The following is a 21835-nucleotide window of genomic DNA, read 5'->3' as shown; positions in this document are numbered from 1 at the left end:
GGGGGGCCGCCGGCTGTCCCGCGGGCGCGAGCCGAGGAGAAGGGGCGGAGCGGCCGGTGGGCGCGGCAGCGGCGACGGGGGGCGGTGCGGCCCGACGCCGGGCCGGCGCCTTCCGCGTCAGGAGGGGCTGGTTCGGGCGAGGTAAGGCGGACGCGGGCGAAGTCGCCGCGGCTGGGCGGCGGCGGCGGGGTGAGTCGCAGGCCGAGGCGTCCCCGCCGGCTCAGCCCCGTCTCCAGGGGACCCGCCGTCCAACGGGCCCGGGGCGAGAGGGCGCAGGGCCGTAACCGCCCGGGGCCGCGGGACCCGGCGACCCTGAGGGTCTGGGGTTGGACGTGTAGCGCTGGCCGCCCAGCACAGCGTCCCGTTACCGCGTTCGTTCAGGAGTCAGTCCCGGTGCTTTTCCAAATCAAAGCTTTGGCGTTGAGGGCACGTTTGCTCTTCGGACGTCTCTGTAATCGCTCGCTTCGTGCTTGTAACTAAACCCCGGAGGGGCTTTCAGGAGAAAACACTGAACGTTTTAAGTTAGTTCAGGCGCCAATGTCCCCGGTGAGACCTAGCATCTATAAACATGAGTTTCGTCCTAAGTGCTGTTTCACTTCAATAGTGAGGGAAAAAAATCTCAGCCGACAAATCGCATTACTGACCAGTTCATACCAGTTCACAAAAATGTGCCCTGGAAGTTTGGGTTTTTTCACCCAACTCTTAGAGTGAATGTGTAAGAAACTGTAGTTTGAATTTGGTTGTACAGCTTGCCTTGGTGTCCTTCGGCAAGCCCTTTAAACTGGCGAAGTTAGAAAGAAAGCTTCCTGAGTTCTTGAGTTTGAAACGAAATGAAATTGTCGTATGTATAAGGAATAGGAAAAGTGAGGCTGGAGAGAGAGAGCGGTTAGAGGACTCGAACCTGAGTCCTCTTGCAGAAGACCTGAGTTCAGTTCCCAGCGCACAGGCTGGGCAGCTCACAAGCGTCAGAACTTCAACTCCAAGGGTACTGTAGCCCTCTTCTAGATTCTGGGGACATCTGCATTCACATACACCCAGACCCACACTCATACACATAATTGTTTGTTTGAAACAAGGTCTCACTTTGTAGCTCTGGCTAACCTGAAACACTCGCTATGTAGACCAGGCTGGCCATGAACTCACAGAGATCCATCTATCTGCAGCTGCCTTCCAAGCCTTGTGATTAAAGGCTTGCACCACCAAGGTAGCACAAATATTTTACCTTGTGCCTTGTTGCCTATATTGTATGCTAAAATCTCAACGCAAATTTCTAAGATAAAATTTGTGTAACTTAAGGAATGTTCTACTTTATATTAGTTGCAATAATATTTAAGAACTATGAAATGTTAGGGCTGGAAGGCATTTCAAAGATCTTACATGGTACAGTACACATTATTAAGTAAATGTTGAGGATTAAAGTTAATTTTGTCTTGATCTCAAGTTTTGTTTTTTTTTTCCTTTCGCCATACAGAATGTATTGCTGTCTCGAACACCAGATGTTAACTTAGTTTTTATAGTATATCTAATAAGCAGTACATATTGACATTGGAAGGGAGGAAAAACAGAATCCCCTTTAAGTTCATTTGCACCTGAAGCTCTGAGCATTAAATGTAGTTCATGAACTATCAACATCTCCTAATAAAAGCTTGTTCTTTAATCTTCCACTGTGTACTAAAATATTTCAAAGGCTTTACTGTGTGTTTACATTTTAGATGATTAAAGATAGACTTTATTGTCAAAAGTAACGACACAAGAGAGCCTATTAACAATAAATGGCAAGAAAACACAACCAAGAAATCTTGCTGTTTTGTGTTTTATCTGCAGGACACTGCCAATTTAAATTTTCCTAGCTTCCACAACTTATTCAACTTCTGTTCATTGGGTCTGAGTTCAGTATTGAATAAATAAAATACTTTCAACATTCACAAGCATTTGTAGTTTAACCAAAAACCAGGAGGTCTCAAAATACGTTTTTCACTGAGTTTATATTACTTGTAGATTCCACCATGTAGTGATGAGAACTCTGGACTTTTGAGTTTACATTATTCTACTTTATAATAGCTACAGAAATTGAAGTTTGAACAAATGAGCGACTTGCTTCTAGAAAAACTACAATTTAGGTTTCTCAGTTTTAATCCTATTATATACATGTAATGCATTTCTTTCTATGGTTTTGCTCATATGTTGATATAGTAATTAGTTTTCATAATTGAATATGGTACTCATAAGTAAATTTTGTTAAAAGAATTTTAGCCAGTGATAAGTTGGGTCATAAGACTTGTGTTTTAGTTCAACACCTATGCATGTTACCCATGGAATATTAAATATTCTTATTCTAAAATGTTACATTTTTTTCCTTCTACTTTACCATGTTAGCATTCACCTCATGCTATGGGTTCTATCCTAAATAACATTCCAAAGGCCTAAATGCTAAAGCTGGGCTACCTGCCTGTGGTGTTATTGGAACGCTGGGCCCTTAGGAAGTGAGGCCTAGTGGAAGGAAGGTAAACATATCTTTGATGGGGATATTAGGATACTTGCCTCTTCCTCACTCTTTCATTTTCTATCATAAGGTGAGCAGCTCCTCTGTCTTGTGTCCCTGCCATGATGTACTGTGCTGCCAGAGGCCCAAATCAACAGGTCAAGATTTCATTCTCTAATTAGTGTTACAAGTCTTAAATAACCTAATGGTATATAGTCTCTGGGGTGTCCTTGGGCACTTTATTTAGCTAACACAAATTACCTTTTAGGAAGGTTAGAACTTTATTAGGTTACCCATGAACTAGACAGGACAAAACTCTCAGAACAGAAATAGAACCTGAATTTATCCTGATCAGAGAGACTTGTCAAGAAGTATTCCCATCATCTGGCATAAGGTTGATTATATCCTGATTTCTCTTACTTCCTGAATAAAGAATTTAAAAATTGGAAAGGGTTTTAATGAGCCCAAATCAGTTTCTTGTCAGATTTAAGGCACATAGACCACAATGAATGGTCTTGTGAGCTATAGAGGACTAGAAACCCTGCTTTTCTAGTGTCCAATCCATTTGATTGCTTTATGTGGGGTTCTGCTATATTTAAATATAGTCTGTGTCAAACTCCCAATTTTAGTGGTTACTTAGGATTTCTAATTCACTGTATATGCTAGTATCACATTAATCATTTACTAAAATTACTCAAATCCTATTTGCTCTGAATAATACCAGAAATACTTATTTTATTTTAGCTCTGCAACTGAGTCTCAAAGTTATTTTTAATGATCTCTGTAGTCTTTTTCTGCTAAGACCCGATGTGGCCTTGGGATGCTTTTCAGTACTTACTCTACTTCATATTTTTAGCAGGTTGTTTTGGGGGCTCAGACCTAAGGACCTTGCACACATTATGCAAGTGGTCCTCCCCTGCACTGCACCCACAGCTTAAAGAACTCACTTTTAGGCAAACTAAATTAGTATAAATTAGTATGCTAGGTAAGGTTGATTGTCCATTCTTGGCAGAAAGGTTGTAAAGCGAAATTTTGTAGTACATGAGAGATTATATTAGAACTCTATAGTCATCTTTTCTTTGCTCATCAATTCTCCTTTTGTTTGAATTGTTGGTATTACTTTGTCCATTAGCCAATTATTATAAATAAATAATTTGAGAATATCAAATATTATGTTAGAATTTAGTATGTGAAATTATTTGGTTAGGATCAACTCCAAATTCTAATCATGCCTAAGTTGTAATTTAAACTTATTATTGATTTAATAACAGATTCAAGTTAGTCAAGCATTGGGTTATTATTTATAAAGATAACATAGACAAGTCATGGAAATTGTTTCTATGTGAGAACCCCAAAACTAGAACTACCCCACACATAGGCCAAACTGAAAGAAAATCCAAGGCTCAGGACCTCAGCAGCAAAATTTCTGGCCTTTATTGCTTATAAGTAGTTTCAGCTATGTGTCCCCTCTGTATACCTGTTACAATTTGCTTGGTCTGTTTTTACAGTGTATTTGTAAACCTCAATAAACTACATCTTTCTAATACTATGAGCATGTCTTATGGCTATGATAACTGTTTCATGGCTTCTTTCTCTATATTCAATTGATTCAAAAGATTATATATAGCCCACAAAATATTTTTTTTTTAATTTTGATACTGTTAAAACAGTGGTATCTAATAGTAGTTCACAGAACTGAGATAAGGACAAGGTCAGAAAAGTTTTGAATTTTGTATGACTTTAACTACTACTTGGAGGTCAGTGTAAAGCAGTGCTTTGAGATATAAAAAAGCTTTCATTGTGTTAGTGTAAGTATTGTTTAAGTTAGTGTATGTATCATCTAGGATGAGCCAACTTTGGAAATGTCTTTTTAGAGTAATATTTCAACTACCCTGTTTTTCAGTTTTATCATATTTATATTTAATATATCATTTATATTTAATATAAAATATTATATATGTAATATTTATATTTAATTTTATCATGCATTGTTATGAATTGCCATAAATTCTATGAGGAAAACCACAGGAAATAATACAAAAACAATGCTTAATATAGTTAAAGACTAGTATTTTCAGCTAGAACAATTACATTTATTCTATGCCCTGAAAGAAGTGCATATGAGAAAACAGTTTTCATCATTCAGTGACCATTGATATAAATTCAGGCTTTCCCCATGTAAAAGTATATTTCTACATTATGTATGTATTTAACCCAAATTTTTGACCCATTAAAAAATGAATTGTTTAGTAAATAGTAAAATATATCCTTGTCAAAAATCCATCATAATGTAATTACCAGTTTATTATCCTTGACTGGCATGGGGCTTCATTGTAAGCTGAAAATAAAATGCATTTAATACAACTAATTTACTGAATTTTGTAGCTTAGTAAGCATACTCACCTTTGTAATCCTGTAACTGACAGTAGAGCTGTGTCATATTGTTAATACCCAGCATTCCAAGAAAGCATCAAGTCATATATTACTAGCTCAAGAAGAGACAACAATTTTAAAATTCAAGGACAATGTCACTTCCACACCATAAGTTGAGGAGGCTGTCTATACAGAGTGTACGTTTTCTTAGAACTACTAGCCTACTTAGTGTATAATGTCTTTTTAAATGAGAATAATATGATTGTATACATTTCTAAGCTTATATTTTAGGTTTACATTAACGCTTTTATGTTTTTCTTTTTACTCTTTGAACACATCAGAGACCAGAAATAGCTGGAATGCTATCTTAAACCAAAAATCTATTTAAACATTTAATGCTGCTTAAATGAAAGATATATAAAACATCCAAAACTCCACCTGGTAACTATACTATTGAGACACTGGTCAATATGTCGCTCAATCCAAGTCGACCTTCTTCATCAGAGGTAAGAAAACCATGCCTATCATTGGTTCTGAAAAAAGCAAAAAATATGAATGCCATAAAATTTTGGATTCTGATTCTACTATTGATCCCAACTTCCCATATCATATTTCCAGATTATGTGATTATGCTTCTTACATCTCTAACATCTTTCCTCTTGTGACCAACAGTGAATTAGTCTTATCACCCTTTTTACTAGAACAAACATACTCCCCAAACCACAGTATTAGCTTTTTGATTGACACTGTGAAGCTACAATCCCCCAAACTCTAAGAGGCAGACAATACACACTGTTTAAAATCTGAATTCTCTGCCCTAACATCTTTTGCTACTTAAAGTTAGAATGAATTTTATCCTGGAGCCTGTTGTACATTGTAATCAACTTTTGTTGAAAGAAAGGAAGGAAGGGGAAAAAAGGAAATAAATTAATTCTTTGTCTACTTTAGAAAAATTTTAACTGGTGTTTTTCTTATTCAGTTGGTGGAACTTCATGTTTTTTATGTCCCTGAAGGATCGTGGAACTATAAATTAAATACTATTTCAATAGAAGTTATTAACAAGTTTATTTCTGCTGGATTTATAAGGCAAGTATTTTGTGGCAATGAAATAAGTTATGTAAAAAAGAGAAATATGTTTTCTGAAAATTGAAAATCTTCTAAGTGGAAAATCTCTTGTCAATTTGATGGATCCATTCCTAGTTCAGTAAATGCTGTTAATAAACAGTGCTGTGTAATGCTAGTGATGGGGATCGGGAGTGGAGTAGAGTGATGAGTGAGGTGCCAGGTGTAATCCCCAGTGCTGCAATACATACATAAGCTTTATTTATATCTTAAAAATTTTTATAGGAACAGGTATCATCTGGACATAATACTGCTACTGCCCAGAAAACAGTATATAACCTGTTTATTACTAAGATTATACACAAAATAATTAACAGAAATGATCTAAAATTCAAAACCAGTTGAACTCTGAACAGTAGTTAAAGCAATATATTGACAAGGTCTTTATAATTGTTTAAAGGGATAAAACTGTAGGTATGTGTGTGTGTGTGCATATATATATATATATATATGTATATATATATATCACACACAGAGACACGAGTGCGCATGCGTGTGTGTGTGTGTGTGTGTGTGTTCACATTCAAACAGACATGACACTGTGTAATCTAGCTCTTTGATTTTCCCTTGAGGGTATCTCACCTCTTCAAATTCCCCATCACTTTTCCAGTCACATTGACTTCCTTTCTGTTCTAAAACATATTACATATAGTCATTATATACAGTTCTGAGCTGCTGAGATCACCCAGCAACTGAAAGCACATACCCCACAGGACTAGCAACATGAGTTCAATTCCTGGAACCCACATAAAGGTGGAAGGGAGAAGCAACGCCACAAAGTTGTCCTCTGAGCTCTACACACACAGTGGTGTACACACCCATACACAAAATAATACTTTTGGGAAAAAAAGCATATAAATTTCATAACAAAGTTTTGTATAAATCATAAAACTTGGATATAGATTAGAAAAACAGACATTTCATTTTCAATCCAAAAAGCACTTTTGTAATCCATATTCATTTGTACAATTTTGAAAGGCAGGTTTTTAATCATTTTTTTGTTTTGAAAAAATGCTTGCTGGAATCCTGAAGTTCCAAACAGTATAGGAACATAAGGCATTAAATTATATTTAATACATTAAATTAGTATTTACATTTGTAAGTTAACTGACTAAACCTGCTGATTCATTAATATATTCAAAATCTATGTAAAACAATGTCATGGTATTTCAGAGTATCTCCTCAACTTACTTTACAAGCTTTGAGGGAGCGCCTTGGTGAGTTTCTTGGTGTAGATGCTGTTGCAGAAAAATTTTTATTTCTGAAATGCATTGGAAATAATTTAGCTGTGGTAAGTTTTCTTGCTTTTTTTCCTTCTAAGTAAAGTGTACATTATCAAATTATGTTTCTTAAATATTTATCAAGTCAGTTCCTTCACCTACTGTGAGATAATTTAGGTCAAATTCTAAAATGTTTGTAATATTTTATTTTAAACAAATACTTACTAACATTTTACTGCATATAAAGATAAATATAGAGCCTGCCCTTACAGTGCACTCAGTGTAATGGTCAAGGTAAATTATGTAATATGAATAAATCAAATGTCATATTTTATACAGTGAAGAAAAAGAAATTTTCCAGCAGCAGCAGCAGAAGGTAGGTAGGAGACATTGAGGAAGAAATGATACTCAGACTTGGCTCTTGAAAGATAACATTTGATCTTGAAAAGAATAAAGGGTGAAAAAAGATTCCTGATAAAAGAAAAGAGAATGATCAGAGGATTAGAAAATCAGGCAACACAGAAAGAATGAATGATTATCTTTTGTTATATTAACTCTGTCATAAAGTGGGGAGAGTAGAGAACCAATCATAAAGTACACTCTGAAGGTCTTGAATGCCAGATGAATATTTAATGATTTTTTTTTCTGAATCTTTGGAGGTTTTTTTGTTTGGTTGGTTTGGTTTTTGGTTTTTTTTGTTGTTGTTGTTGTTTTAAGATTTATTTATTATGTATACAATGTTCTGCCTGCATGTATGCCTGCATGCCAGAAGAGGGCACCAGATCTCACTACAGATGGTTGGGAGCCACTATGTGGTTGCTGGGAATTGAACTCAGGTCCTCTACAAGAACAGCCAGTGCTCTTAACCACTGAGCCATCTCTCCAACCCAGCCTTGGAGTTTTTGAGCAAATGAATAGCATGATTAAATCCTTTAATGAAAATTACTTTACCTTCATTGTGAAGTGGGAAGACATTGTGGGCCCATATTATAGCCAGTTATATGATCTGAGCAAGTTACTTAATTCTTTATGCCTCTGTGTCCCTGTCTATAAATTAGAGGTGATGTTCCTATCTGTCTCATGAAATTGCAAAGATTAGCTGAGCTAATTTATGTACCTCACACAGAATAGTGCCAGATATACACTGATTCCCTTGGAAATGATTACCATAATTATTATTAAAGGACATAGAATTTCCGTTGTTTGGTTCAGTGACTAGAAGTAGGATTGGATTCTATGTTCTCTTTGACCTAGCTGTAGTTACTTTTTTATTGATATGCTATATGTCTTCCATAGAAAAGCACAGAAAAATAATTGAAAATATTATCAAAGATTTAACTTTTTCTTATGTATTTAAATCTAGGTGAAGGAAAAGCAAGAATCAGAACTGAAACTCAAAGCATTTGCTCCTCCATATGTATGTGTTATTATCTTAAACTTAACTAATTTTAAAACCTAACATGGATTTTGTTGGTTTTGACTTTTTAAAAAATTTCCTGTGCTTTAGGCTCTTCAACCAGAATTATATTTGCTTCCTGTAATAGATCACTTAGGAAATGTTTATTCAGCATCATCAACAGTTACTTTAGATGAACAGCAGAATAATAATGATACTACAGAGATCAATGGAACAATCCACAGACCAGATAGTGTAACTTTACCAAAGGATGACCCTGGAGATCCAGGTTTGTTGGAAAATACTTGGAAAGACTTTACAAATCAAGAAGGTGATCTCAACTAAAATGGAGAAGGCAAAGAGTTTCTTATACATAGTAAATTTGAGCAGCTGAGCCTATATGCAAATGTTGGGCAAATCTAACCTTACAAATAGAGGGAAGATACAAGGAAAGCTGTAGTTCAGTTGGAGCTTAAAAATGTAAAGGTGTTAAAGGAAAAACAATACAATATTCTGTTAAAAATAAAATAAGGGCTAGAGAGGCAGCTCAGTATGTACTTTGCTAGACTTGCAAACGTAAGGACCCAACTTCAGTACACAGAGTCCTCATGAAGACAAAACAAAAGCTGGGCGTGATGATAGGCACTTGGACACCAGCACTGGCGAGTCAGAAACAGGTAAAGTCTTGGAATTTACTGCCTACCTACCCTGGCCTACTTGGTGAGCTCCAAGCCAGGGTAAGACCCTACCTCAAAAACACAATGGTAGGAGCTGGAGAGGTGACTCAGAGGTCAAGTGCATTTACTACTGTTCTTGCAGAGGACCTGAGTTTGGTCCTCTGTAGTCCAGAAGATCTGATACCCTCTTGTGACCTCCATAGGCACCAGGGCTTATGTACATATCCACACAAACACACATAATTAAAAATAAAATCTTTAAAAGCACATACAAAAGTAGATGGCACTTGAAGAAGGACCCCTAAGATTGACTTCTGGTTTCCATGTGTACCTGTGTACATACACCCATATACACTGGTGCACCTATACACACACAGTCACTTACATGCAAACAAAGTGACAGATAACAAAAATGCTTTAATTAAAATTAAATTTATACAAGCTGTTTATAAACGCTGTTTAGAAAAATGGCAGTTAAACATTTTTATCATATTTCATGGGCTAAGAAGATGTGCAAGGAAAAATACTAAATGTAAGTGAAGTACATCTCCCTAACTAACGAAAGTATCCATTACAGCTGTAGGATATTGCTTCCTAAGTATATTTATTGTCATCTCAATTTATTCTACACCAGATGATATTTCAAACTTACCAGTTTCTGGATTATTTCTTATGTTAATATTTAGTATTAGTTGATGCCAGTAAGATAGATACTCAGTGAGAATCTTTATCTTGGCATGACTGTTCTTTTCATTCATGTCAATCACCTAAACACTAAGGGGGAAGAAATTGGAAACATTCACAGTAAAATCCAGTATTTCTGAGTGCTGCAAGGTGGAGTGGCTAATGAAGATGTGGTTACTCTATCAAATTTCGAGTTGTGTCAGATTTCACATTCTACATGAATTATGATAACTGCATACAACTTTTTAAAACTTTGTGGGAATGTTAAATTCCACAAATTTATAAAAAATGTGGTTATTTTGTATTTTACATTTATTTATGTGTCTGTGTCTGTGTGTGTGTGGGGTGTGTGTGTGTGTGTGTGTGTAGGTCAGAGAACAACTTGTGGGAATAAGGTCTCTCATTCCACCATGCTGGATCCAGGGATTTAAATCAAGTCATCAGATTTGATGAGTGCCTTTACCAGCTAACCCATCTTCTAGCCTACAGGTTTGGTTCTTAAATGGGGTTAATTTTTTGGTGCTTTTCTAAAAAATAAAACAAAACAAAATCCCTTCTATTTAAATGAGATGCTGTAACACAATACTTGTTCTTAAGAGTTCCAGAAACTGCAGTGTGTATCAAGAATAAAGATTAATAATGATTGTGTTACTCAGAAGTCACTTGTCAAAATTTTGATGTATTTTTCCAAATATTATTGATATTATAGTTTGAATATGAAATGTTCCTTCATATAATCATGATATGGATGGAATTTTCAGGATTTAGTTAGTGGGGATCTGTTCAAACATTTAATACTATTATAGTATGAGGAGAAAGGATGAGCATGTACTGTGAACTTGTATTTCTGGAGAGGTAGGTAAGGATTTAAGAACTCTGGACAAGCTTAAGAATTCAGTGGACAGTAGAAACCAACTGGAGTATTGAGAGTGACAGGATTGCATTTCAGTTCTAGGAACACAAGTTAGGTAACAAGAAGAATAGAGATGAGCACTAAAGGCCTGATCTAGGAAAATGACAGTTGAGGTTGAAATCAGATTTTAAAGTCAGGGACTTTATTTTACATTTGTGTGTGTGTGTGTGTGTGTGTGTGTGTGTGTGCGCGCGCGCACACGCGCGCGCGCGCGCTTGCTTCAGCACTAAGCCACTTTAAAGAGGAGGAAATGGTGAAGTCACATATGCTATGGCAGTGCCAGGACTTGAGTTGGATTTTATTAAAAGCCCATGCTTATAGCACTGGACTAGAGGCTTATTGAATTATTTAAAATGTTATACACATTGTTAGTACTCTGCACTGTCACATGTCATTCCCTAAATTTCTCTTCCCTTTGTCACAAAGAACTCACAATTGCACAGATTACATGTTGATCCACTTTGTATTGATAGCACAAATGACAGATATGTATCTTATACAACTGTCAGAACGGACCCACAAGTCTACTAGTTTTGCATTGTCATTTATTTGCTGCGGTAGGTAAGCAGAGTGGTGTTTTACTATTAATTTTAAGCAGCTGTTACATCCAGTTTTTTTCATTTAACATCAATTAGATCATTTTGAAAATTCCCATTTGCTTGACTTTGTCAATGTCAACTGGGAAATGTGGTTAAATTTAAATTAAAGTGATAAATTCAAGTGGAAAAAATGCTTTTGTTTGTTTATGTGTTCTGGTGTTCTGCCTGCATATATGTCTGTGCACCACATTCATGCAATGTCCAAAGAAGGCAGAAGAGGGTGTTGGATCCCTTGGGATAAGAATAACAGGTGGTTGTGAGCCACCATGTGAATGCTGGGAATCAAACCCAGATCCTCTGGAAGATCAGTCCATGTTCTTAACTGCTGAGCCATCTCTCTAGCCCCCACAAAATGATTTGACAAACTTCGTAAAGTGACTTTTAAAATATTAATTTGGCTCACTTTTTAAATACATTTTAAAATACTGATTTCTAGGGGAAATAATCTACATTATCGGTTAGGCCTATGGATCTTTATAGAGTATTAGTGTTAAGAAAGACATATTTAAAAAATTACTATTCTTTAAATTTTTAAAGATGTATTTATTTTTAAATTACTTTCTGTGTGTGGATGTATTGCCTGCATGTATATCTGTGTACCATGTGTATGCCAATGTCCCAGAGGCCAGAAGAGGACATCAGATCCCTTGGTGCTGTAAGCTACTATGTGGGTGCTGAGAATTGAACCTGGATGTTCTGGAAGAATAGTCAATGTTCTTTAACTGCAGAGCCATCTCTCTATCCCCAAGAATTGCTACTTAAACAGAGGGAGATTTTTATAAATGAAAGTGTATATAAAAGTTTTCTTCTGTTTTCATACTAGCATTTTCTTAAATAGGTTTCTCAGATTTTTTTCAATAGTATTTTTAGACAAAAGGTTTTATGAAGACTAAGTCTGATAAAACATAACTTATTTCCTCTTTCAAATTCATGTTGCACATAAAAATACTGCAATAGCATATGTTCACATGTACATGCTTGTGGTGTTGGTGAGGGTGGGTGATCAGTTGAGTTCACTAAAGAATCTTTATTCATATGAACTAATACTTTGTGAAACTCATTCTGGAAAATATGCATTTGTGTTTGCAAAGTTTATGACATAAGGTTATAACATATACATATGAGAACAATGCTTACTTGACTATTTTCCTAATATTTGAATTTTATTTGCCATGAATGAACACAAACATCAGCTGAGGAAAGCCAGACTACACAAAATCACCCTGGGAATTCCGAGTTGCCAGGATCGTTGGAAGAATCAAATGATTGCTTTGGGAACCTAAAAAGGTAATTAGTACAAATGGTGATTATACATATCCTGATCTTGAGTATAAGGAAAAGAATGTATTTATACAACAATGTAGATTATAAACTTTTCAAATTAAGCATCAATTGTATAAGCAAAAGAATTATATTTACAAAATAATTATTTTTCTAAAATTTCTAATTATTTTTAACCTTAACATAGACTCATAGTGATATCTTTTTTTGTTGTTGTTGTTTTGTTTTTGGTTTTTTTCGAGACAGGGTTTCTCTGTGTAGCTTTGCGCCTTTCCTGGAGCTCACTTGGTAGCCCAGGCTGGCCTCGAACTCACAGAGATCCGCCTGGCTCTGCCTCCCGAGTCTGGGATTAAAGGCGTGCGCCACCATCACCCGGCATGTGATATCTTATTTTACTACTCACATTAGTTTATGAGTTTGAAAGAAAATATACAGCTCAGTATGATTCTTCTTTTTTTTTTTTTTGCGGGGGGGGGGGGGGTGTTGTTTGTTTGTTTTAATAAGAGGTTGGGTCACGCTATGATGCCCAGGCTGGCCCTGAACTCCTAGGCTCAAGCAGTCCTCTGCTTCATCCAGGGAAAAAGTTACAATGATACAAGCCACCCATCTGGCTTTTAGGTTAACTTTAACCATTTTCAAAGTTATATTTGTGTTTATATAACATCAAAGTAAACATCATGTATGAATATGTAGGTCAAATTTTAACATGACTTTCAAATCTATTCTCTTTTAAGTCCATTTCTTTGGAAAGATGGTGATGATGATGATGATGATACAACTATCAATAGACAGCAGGCCAAACAGGTATGATATTAACATTTTTACTTAATGTAGCATTGCAACATAATACTAATTTGAGCTACAGGTTAAATATCTGCTTTTATTTATAATGCCATAAATATATTGTTGTAATATCAGTAGTATCACTGGTGGTTCAATTTTTGTTTCTGTTTTTGTGAAGAAATAATATGCCCAAATAAGTGGGATGAAAATTTTATATACAACAGCTTTTTAGATTGTAGCTGCAGAGTTTTCTCTCCGGGTCCTATCAAGCTCCGGCAGTCTGACAGCCCACTTATAAAATAAACACACAGACGCTTATATTATTTAAACTGTTTGGCCTAATGGCTCAGGCTTCTATCTATCTAGTTCTTACATCTTAAATTAATCCATTTTTATAAATCTAAACCTTGCCACATGGCTCGTGGGTTACTGGCATCTTCACATGCCGCTTGTTATGGCGGCAGCTGGCAGTGTCTCCTTCCACCTTCCTGTTCTCTCAATTCTAATCTCTGTTAGTCCCACCTATACCTCCTGCCTGGTTACTGGCCAGTGTTAATGACCAATCAGAGCAACACATTTGACATACAGACCATCCTACAGCATTAGACCATTTTCTTAAATGCTTTCACTGTTTTTAAGGTACTCTGACCTTTAATTGTTGGTGGTTGTTTGGTTTTTTTTTTAAGATAATTTATAATTGAATATGCTGATAGATGTATTTCATTAACTCAGCTCTTTAGAACAGATTTTTTTGAGTGCATTGAAAGGGTTCTCAGTTATTGGCAGTGTGGCTTTAGATCAGCTATTTAATGTGGTGGCTAGCAACAATCTAAAAGAGCTAATGAAAAATATTTACTTCACCAGTATATTCTGAAGGAGGGAAGACATGGAGAGAATTTTGTAAATATCTGTAGCATGAATTAGGATGTTATTAAGATGCTAGCAATACTAGATTTAGTAATAGCCAACTATGAGTATCTGTTACCAGGTACTATTCTAAGCACTTTACACATATGTTTCATTTGATTTCCTTTCCCCTGCAAACAACAACAAAACTTTATGAGGTAGATATGATTATACATATTGATTGCTGACTTAATGGATTGAAATATGCCTAGGAGTTAGTAAGGCACATTTTTGAATGTGTCTGTGATAGTGTTTCCAGAGAGATAAGTGGTGAAGATCCTAAGTAGAGACACCACGCTCCAGCATGCTGGGTTCTGTACAGAAGACAAGGAGAGGATGGAGGAAGTCCACTTGGTAGATGTTCTTGTTCTGTTGCCTGTCCACTATGAAGTAAATAGTTCACTGGGCCACATAGTCATGCTGCTGTCTGTCTGCCTCATCACAGAAACATCAGTAATAGAAAGATCCAGCTATGGACTGAGACCACTAAAACTAGAGCTGAAATAAATCTTTCCTTCCTGCAGTGATTGTCAAATACAGGTATTTTCAGTGGCTGAGCAGTTCTCTTCTATTAACTTAAATCAATGGAACTCTTATCTCGGCCATTAGCCCCCAAGAAACACATTTCAAAGCAAACTGAATCTGCTCGATAACCATCTCCAGTCCTCTATATTTTCAGTTTCTTGCTTTTGGACCCTCTCATTCAAAGTGCTATGATCTACCAAATCTTGCTCTTGGTGGAGTCCTGTCCTAGAGTAGAGCAGAGTTGACATTTCTATGCTGTCTAAGTGTAGTGCTCTGTAATATAAAGTGTGCATCTGACTTTGCTTCAGTGTGACCTCTGGCCACACTATGGGTTAGAGTTCCTATCTCCACACTTGCATGTAAATTGTAGGATTCTGGGATCTTAGGCTGTACATATAAATTATCTGCCTTCCTTTTGTGATATTTAGAAGGCTGTATGGAGAAAAATCTAATTTCTGTTATGTAGAAACTTTAAATAAGCTGCAGAACGAACAAAACAATATGAATAAGACTTGATTTATTTGAAAGTAGTAACTAGTATATTAGAGAATTAAAAACCTAGCAGAATTTAAAACAATTCAAGTTCTATAAAAGTAATGAGAGAAACATCAACATGGCAATACTTGAGTTATCTTATCAAGAACAGGTAAAAATATGAAAATGAAGAAAATTGAGGCAAGAGCAGCAGGTTAAGTCACTTGACACCAAGCTTTATGACACCAGGACCCAGTTGATGGAAGGAGAGAACTGTAGCTAGAGTTTTCCTGCCTTGCCCACAGTCAGGACAAATCTTTGTCACTCGCCAGTCCCACAGCCACTCAGACCCAACCAAGTAAACACAGACACTTATATTGCATACAAACTATATGGCCATGGCAGGCTTCTTGCTAACTGTTCTTATAGCTTAAATTAATCCATTTCCATAAATCTATACCTTGCCACGTGGCTCGTGGCTTACCAGCATCTTCACATGCTCCTTGTCCTGGTGGCAGCTGACAGTGACTCCTTCTGCCTTCCTGTTCTTTCTTTTCTCCTCTCTGTTAGTCCTGCCTATACTTCCTGCCTAGCCACTGGCCAATCAGTGTTTTATTTATTGACCAATCAGAGCAACACATTTGCCATACAGAACATCCCACAGCAGAGAACTGAGTCCTGCAAGATGTCCTGTGAACCTCCATAGGCATATACCATACACAAAACAAAGTATATAAATACAAATGAAGGAGAAGGAGAAGGAGGAAAAGAAAGGAGGGAAAGGAAAGATAAGACGTTGAGGAAATAAAACACAGAGGAGGTTGAGCTTGTAAGAATAATATACAAAACAGTATGCTAACATTTTGAAAATGTGATAGACTCATCAATTTTCTTGGCAAGTATAAGTTTCAAAATTGACAGGGTGAAAAAATCAGTAGCCATCTTAAAAACTTTAAGAAGCTATTATATTGAGCGACTAAAATCAGAAATCTTGCAAAAAATCACATTTAGAAAGATAATGACTTTTTAAAGCCTTTTTCTGTACTGTCTTCATAAAATGTCCAAGTCATAGTAAAATGGAGAGACAAGAACATGAGAAATAATGTATAGCTACAAATGTAGAATTGGGAGTGCATTGCTATGTAATAAAAAGGCATTGCTGGTGTGCTTTAGCAGACACTGTGGACAAAATAGAAGTAAGTTTCACACTGCGGTTATGTCCTTTCTCATGATTGCTTACAGGTGGGTGACAAGGAGTACACCCCCCTACCTGATCTTATTGACTTTCCTTCATTGCCTTCTCAGCGAGTTTCTTCAAGGTTAATTGATTCCTCTTTGTTAAAAATTGAGAGTAAGTATTTGTAACATCGTAAGTATGGATAATTCTGCGTGAGGCAACTTAACTATGTTAACAAGGAGTTATTGTTTATGGCCAAAAAGTTTCCATTTATGAATGTTTTTTTAAGTTATGGAGGTGGGGGATGGGAATGGTTATAGAACATTGTAAGTAACTCAATGCCACTTAACTGTATATTGAAAATATTTAATGGCAAATTCTGTTATATGTATTCTACTATAAATTATATATTATAAATTATATTAGTTCTATGTTGATTACAGTGTATATTTAGTCACGGGCCCAAAATAAATTTACCAAAAGTAAGAAAGTAACAAATAGAAGGATAACTTAACCTGACTACCTAGTTTCACACATCTATGTAAATGCAGAAGAAATAGACTATTTTATAAATCCAAGCAAATCAAAAATGTCTCCTCCAGATTCTCCATAGTAGTAAGAACAGAAAGAAAAATATCCGTTTTGAATATGTGTTATTCTGTTTATACACTTTCAGGTTTTTAACGCTTGTCTTTTGGGATATGAACCATCTTTTAGCTTTTCAGAATTGATGAGTATGGGTTATAATCTCTCTAGGAGAGAAGATTATTGAACAAATGAAACAAGTAAAGGAAGAAAGAAAATATCTGGAAAATATTAGAGAAGAACTAATTAAAAAAGTTGAAAAACTATTTGAACAAAATAAATCGAAACGATATCATGGTAAAGTTTATTGCACAGATTTTATACCTATAAAGAAAACTAACCCTAAATTCTACAGAATTGATACTTTAAGTATAAATAATAGTTATAATTAATATTTATTTCACTTGTTACAGTTTAAGTAATACATAATTGCAGTATATTAATATAGAAAACAATTGTTATTTGACTTTCATATAATAAATGCTTTGCATAAGGCTTTGTAAATTAAAACTCAAATATTTTTGCTATCGAAACTCATTTTAAATGAATTCTTTCACTCATTTACTAAGTAAGTATTTAAGTGTTTAGCATATTTAGACACTGTCGTAAGAGCTGAGGAGATACTAATAGTTATGCACAATCAGGGAAAATAACCAAGTTAAGACTAACTGACACATTGTGTTTAGTGCTATTGTAGAGGAATTTCACAATTGTATGTACAGAAATGTAAAGGAAGAACGCTAGCCTGGGGGGAAGAAACCAAGAAAGCCTTCCAGGAGGAGCTGATGCCCCAGGACCCAAGCATGCTTCCTGGCCCCATGCCTTCTCCCATGCTTTTCCCCATCATCAACCGATCCTTCTCCCATTAACTTCTACTCGGCTTGCTGGGTTGTTTCACTACTCTAGGAGCTATCTCTGAGTCTTGGAACTGCCCTAGCTGCTTAATTTGGGGATCTATGTGCCTTGCTGCTTTGCTAATATGAATGAATGAGGGAACTTGTGGGGAGGGGGCTTGCATTTTCTTGTAATAGAACCAGAAGCAATATGATTAGAGATAGTAGGAATGAAGGGAAATGTGAGCCAGGGTGAAGAAAGTGTTAGATAATAGTTTGAGAAATGATAATGATTGAGAGGCCTTCATTTTGGGTTGCATTTGAGGATTATGAAGAAAAAGCCATATGTTGAATTAATTTATTTTAGAATTCTTAATTTATAGCAAAATACTAAGTTTCAATCCTAAAAAATGACTAAACACCATAGACCACTTCATAATCTATGAAGAATGTGCTTAAGAATATTCAATTGTTACCTTGAAGTAGTAACTCAGCCCTGAGTAATGTTGAAAGAGTCAAATTAACACTGGGGCCTAGATTCTAACATTAAATCAGTCTTTTTTTTTTTTTATGGTTTTTCGAGACAGTTTCTCTGTTGTTTTGATGCCTGTCCTGGATCTCACTCTGTAGACCAGGTTGGCCTGGAACTCACAGAGATCCACCTGGCTCTCCCTCCCAAGTGCTGGGATTAAAGGCATGCACCGCCGCCGCCACCACCCTCCTAAATGGAAATTTAGTCACTTTTCACTTCAAAAGTAATGTATACACACACACACACACACACACACACACACACACACACACACACACACACTCAGATATTTAGTGATCCTGCTATGTGCCAAGTGTATTAATTTAAGTACTAAGGATGTACCAGTGAACAGAATAGACCTGGGCTTAGCCCTGCTATAAGGAATGTGCTTCCAAATGGTAGAGGACTGATAATAAAGAGGTGAAAACCTGCTAGCTCAGAGAGCTTGAGTAGCAACTAGCCGGCCTCCCCTTGCTGGCATCTCCCAAAGAAAGCATTCTTCTACTCTGCCAAACAAAAAAAGCCACACCACTCCAAATCCCTCCCTCCTCCTTCCAGTGTATGTCTCTGTCTCTCCCAGATGCCTCTGATGCTTTATGGTTACTTTCTCAACTAGTTGCTAACTCAGGCTCCTGACCCAAGGTTAATTTTATTTAATTAATGCAAATGGAGTTCACAGTGTTATCAAATATCGCCCAACACTTCCTTTCACAGGTTGCAGAATTAGCTGAAGGCACTCCTCCCTTTTTTCGTTTAGTATCCATTTAGCATCAGGCCTTTCTTGAAACTTCTCATTTCCTTGAGCACAGGACTTGGCTCCAGCATCACATCCCCTGTGCTCCTTTTCTCCTCAAACATACATTGTGTATTTTTGCCCCACTTGCTCTTTTGCCTTGTCGATATGGATGAAGGGTCACTAATAGCCACGTGACATGTCAATACTATGTTGTCTTGAAATTTCTGCTGCCAGTGATGTTAGTCTAAAACTCTTGACTTTAACCTCAGGGAGATTCTTAGGAGAAAGGCAAAAAGCAGCCACTTTCTTTGCCAAAATATTACAATAATTGTCTCTAAAACCTCTTGATTTGGGCCTCCCTAGTCCACATTGCTCTTATCACTACTGTCCTCCAAATTCCTACTAGGATGGCCCATTAAACCCTGCTTATAGCATTTAACCACTTCCCCAATCCAAAGCCCCAAAGTCAACATTCCACCAACAAGCAGCATGCTAAGGCCTGGCATAGCAATACCCTAATCCGTAGTACCAGCTTCTGTCTTAGTTATTTTTATATTCCTGTGAAGAGACAACAAGACCAAAGCAACTTTTAACAAAAAGCATCGGTACAGCTTCAGAGGGCTAGTCTGTGATCCTCATGGCAGAAAGACAGCAGCAAGCAGACAGGCGTGGCACTGGGGCAGCAGCCGAGAGCCCACATCTGATACGCAAGCAGGAGGCAGAGAGAGACTGAGCCTGGCATGGGCTTTCGAAACTTTAAATTCCACTTCCCTCACCCTCATTGGTACATCTCCAGATAAGGCCACACCTCCCAGTCCTTCTCAAAGAATTTTACTAACTTCAGACCAAGTATTCAAATATAGGAGCCTATGGGACCATTATCATTCAAATCAATGCACTAAGTATGCTATTATCTAACAAACATTTTTCTCAGCTTTAGGTATTTATAAGTCTATAAGAGCTGAAATAAAGTCGAGAAGGAAAATGTTTTAAATTGGTATTTTTTTTAACTCTAGGATCCTTTCTACCTTAAAACTTTAATCCTGTAACATAGTGGTTCTCAACCTTCCTAATCTTTGACCTTTAATATAGTTCCTTATGTTGTTGTGACCCCTCAACCATAAAATTACTTTTGTTGCTACTGTAATTTTGCTACCATTATGAATCATAATTAAATATGTTTTCCGATGATCATCTTAGGTGACCCCGTGAAAGTGGTTGAGAACCTACAGGTTGAGAACCACTGCTTTAACAGTATCCACCTATAACTTTTGTAGTTTGTTTTGTTTGTAGCCTGTGATAGCTGGAAGAAAAAATACTTTGACACCAAGAAAGTCACAGCATCATTGGAGGAAGTTTTAACAAAACTTCGAGAAGATTTGGAACTTTACTATAAAAAACTCCTGATGCAGCTTGAAGCCAGGGAAATCAAGATGAGGCCAAGGAATCTGGCAAACATCTCAGATTCTAAGGTACTGTAAACTGCACCCTTCCTCTAGAAAAGTCCTATGCAGAAAGCATTCTTTATACTTGTATTACTGTATTTAGGATTCTCTGAGTTACTTGTAGCAAAACTTGCTTGGACAGTAAAAAACAAAGTCCCTGGCCTGCTGTCACAGGAGAGGTGCTGAGGAGGCGACAGTCAGAAGATACTGTCTCTTAGGGCCGTGGTGCTGTTGGTGTTTCCTCCCTGTCTGGATTGTTGGCTTCAGAAGACAGCTTTTGTCTAGTAACAGCAGTCGAGTTGCCAGTGGCTCATGGGATCATATGTTCTTAAAATAGGAGAGAAACCTGGTCCAGAGTGGTTGGGTGTTCTGAAAGAGGGTCACTGCAAGATTAATTTAGGCTCTCTGTGGCAGCAGGGAGGAACAGTTTCTATGAACTAAACCTCCAACAGCCGAGCAAAGGCTTATTTATTGTTACATAAAAGTTGTTCTTTGGGTAAACAAGTTCCTCACACCAAAGCCCCTGATGTTTATGTTTTCTGAAGGAAAGCATCACACCCCTGCCACTTTAGTCCTTATTGTGTACTGATTGCAGTACCCAGTAATTCAAGACCTCTAGGTGTGCCAGGACGGTCTTGTGACAAAAGTTATGCAAAAGCAGCTTCAGAAAAAACAGCTCTATAGCTAACAGAAAACAATCACTGTTTTCCATAATGATTTCTTAAAGGCCAAAGTACTTCTAGAAAATAACTAGTCATTCTCATATTTACTCTAGATACAGTGAAAAACAACTGTTTCATTGTAATGTTAATTAATCCTAGATACAACGATTCTACTAGATTTCCTACTACACAGAGTCATGAAATATAAAAATCTTTCCTTTAGCCTAGTTGAGGGTTAACTAGGCAAAATGCTGAATCAGTAACAATTGCCAAGGAATGCTCTGGCTGCCTTAGGCTTTACAAAGAAATAAATAACAGATAAACAAAGGTAAAGTGTGATGGTTTTTAGTGGTGCTCTTACCCTGCAAGGAAAAGTCATAAAACAAGACAGAATCCACTAACAAGAGTTTTATTAAGACAAGGAGAAAGG

General features: G+C 36.7%; 1 protein-coding gene across 6 annotated transcripts in view; it reads left to right on the top strand.

Moving 5' to 3' along the window:
* Position 1: 1 nt before the first annotated feature.
* Spata1 (spermatogenesis associated 1) overlaps positions 2-21835 on the top strand; it is a 33473-nt gene continuing 11639 nt past the window's right edge. For all 6 annotated transcript variants that reach the window (XM_076575165.1, XM_076575162.1, XM_076575163.1 and 3 more), the window contains exons 1-11: positions 2-141; positions 5197-5361; positions 5835-5941; positions 7151-7268; positions 8561-8614; positions 8705-8882; positions 12660-12753; positions 13482-13551; positions 16678-16786; positions 17369-17494; positions 20592-20770. In XM_076575165.1, the coding sequence (XP_076431280.1) occupies positions 5326-5361; positions 5835-5941; positions 7151-7268; positions 8561-8614; positions 8705-8882; positions 12660-12753; positions 13482-13551; positions 16678-16786; positions 17369-17494; positions 20592-20770 (1071 nt within the window). In that variant the 5' untranslated portion in view covers positions 2-141; positions 5197-5325. The remainder of the gene's footprint in view (positions 142-5196; positions 5362-5834; positions 5942-7150; positions 7269-8560; positions 8615-8704; positions 8883-12659; positions 12754-13481; positions 13552-16677; positions 16787-17368; positions 17495-20591; positions 20771-21835) is intronic.

The sequence above is a fragment of the Peromyscus maniculatus genome, chromosome 6 (genome assembly GCF_049852395.1).
Source record: "Peromyscus maniculatus bairdii isolate BWxNUB_F1_BW_parent chromosome 6, HU_Pman_BW_mat_3.1, whole genome shotgun sequence".
NCBI lineage: Eukaryota > Metazoa > Chordata > Mammalia > Rodentia > Cricetidae > Peromyscus > Peromyscus maniculatus.
Note: the sequence above shows the minus strand (reverse complement) of the source record. Positions and strands in the feature narration are given on the sequence as shown.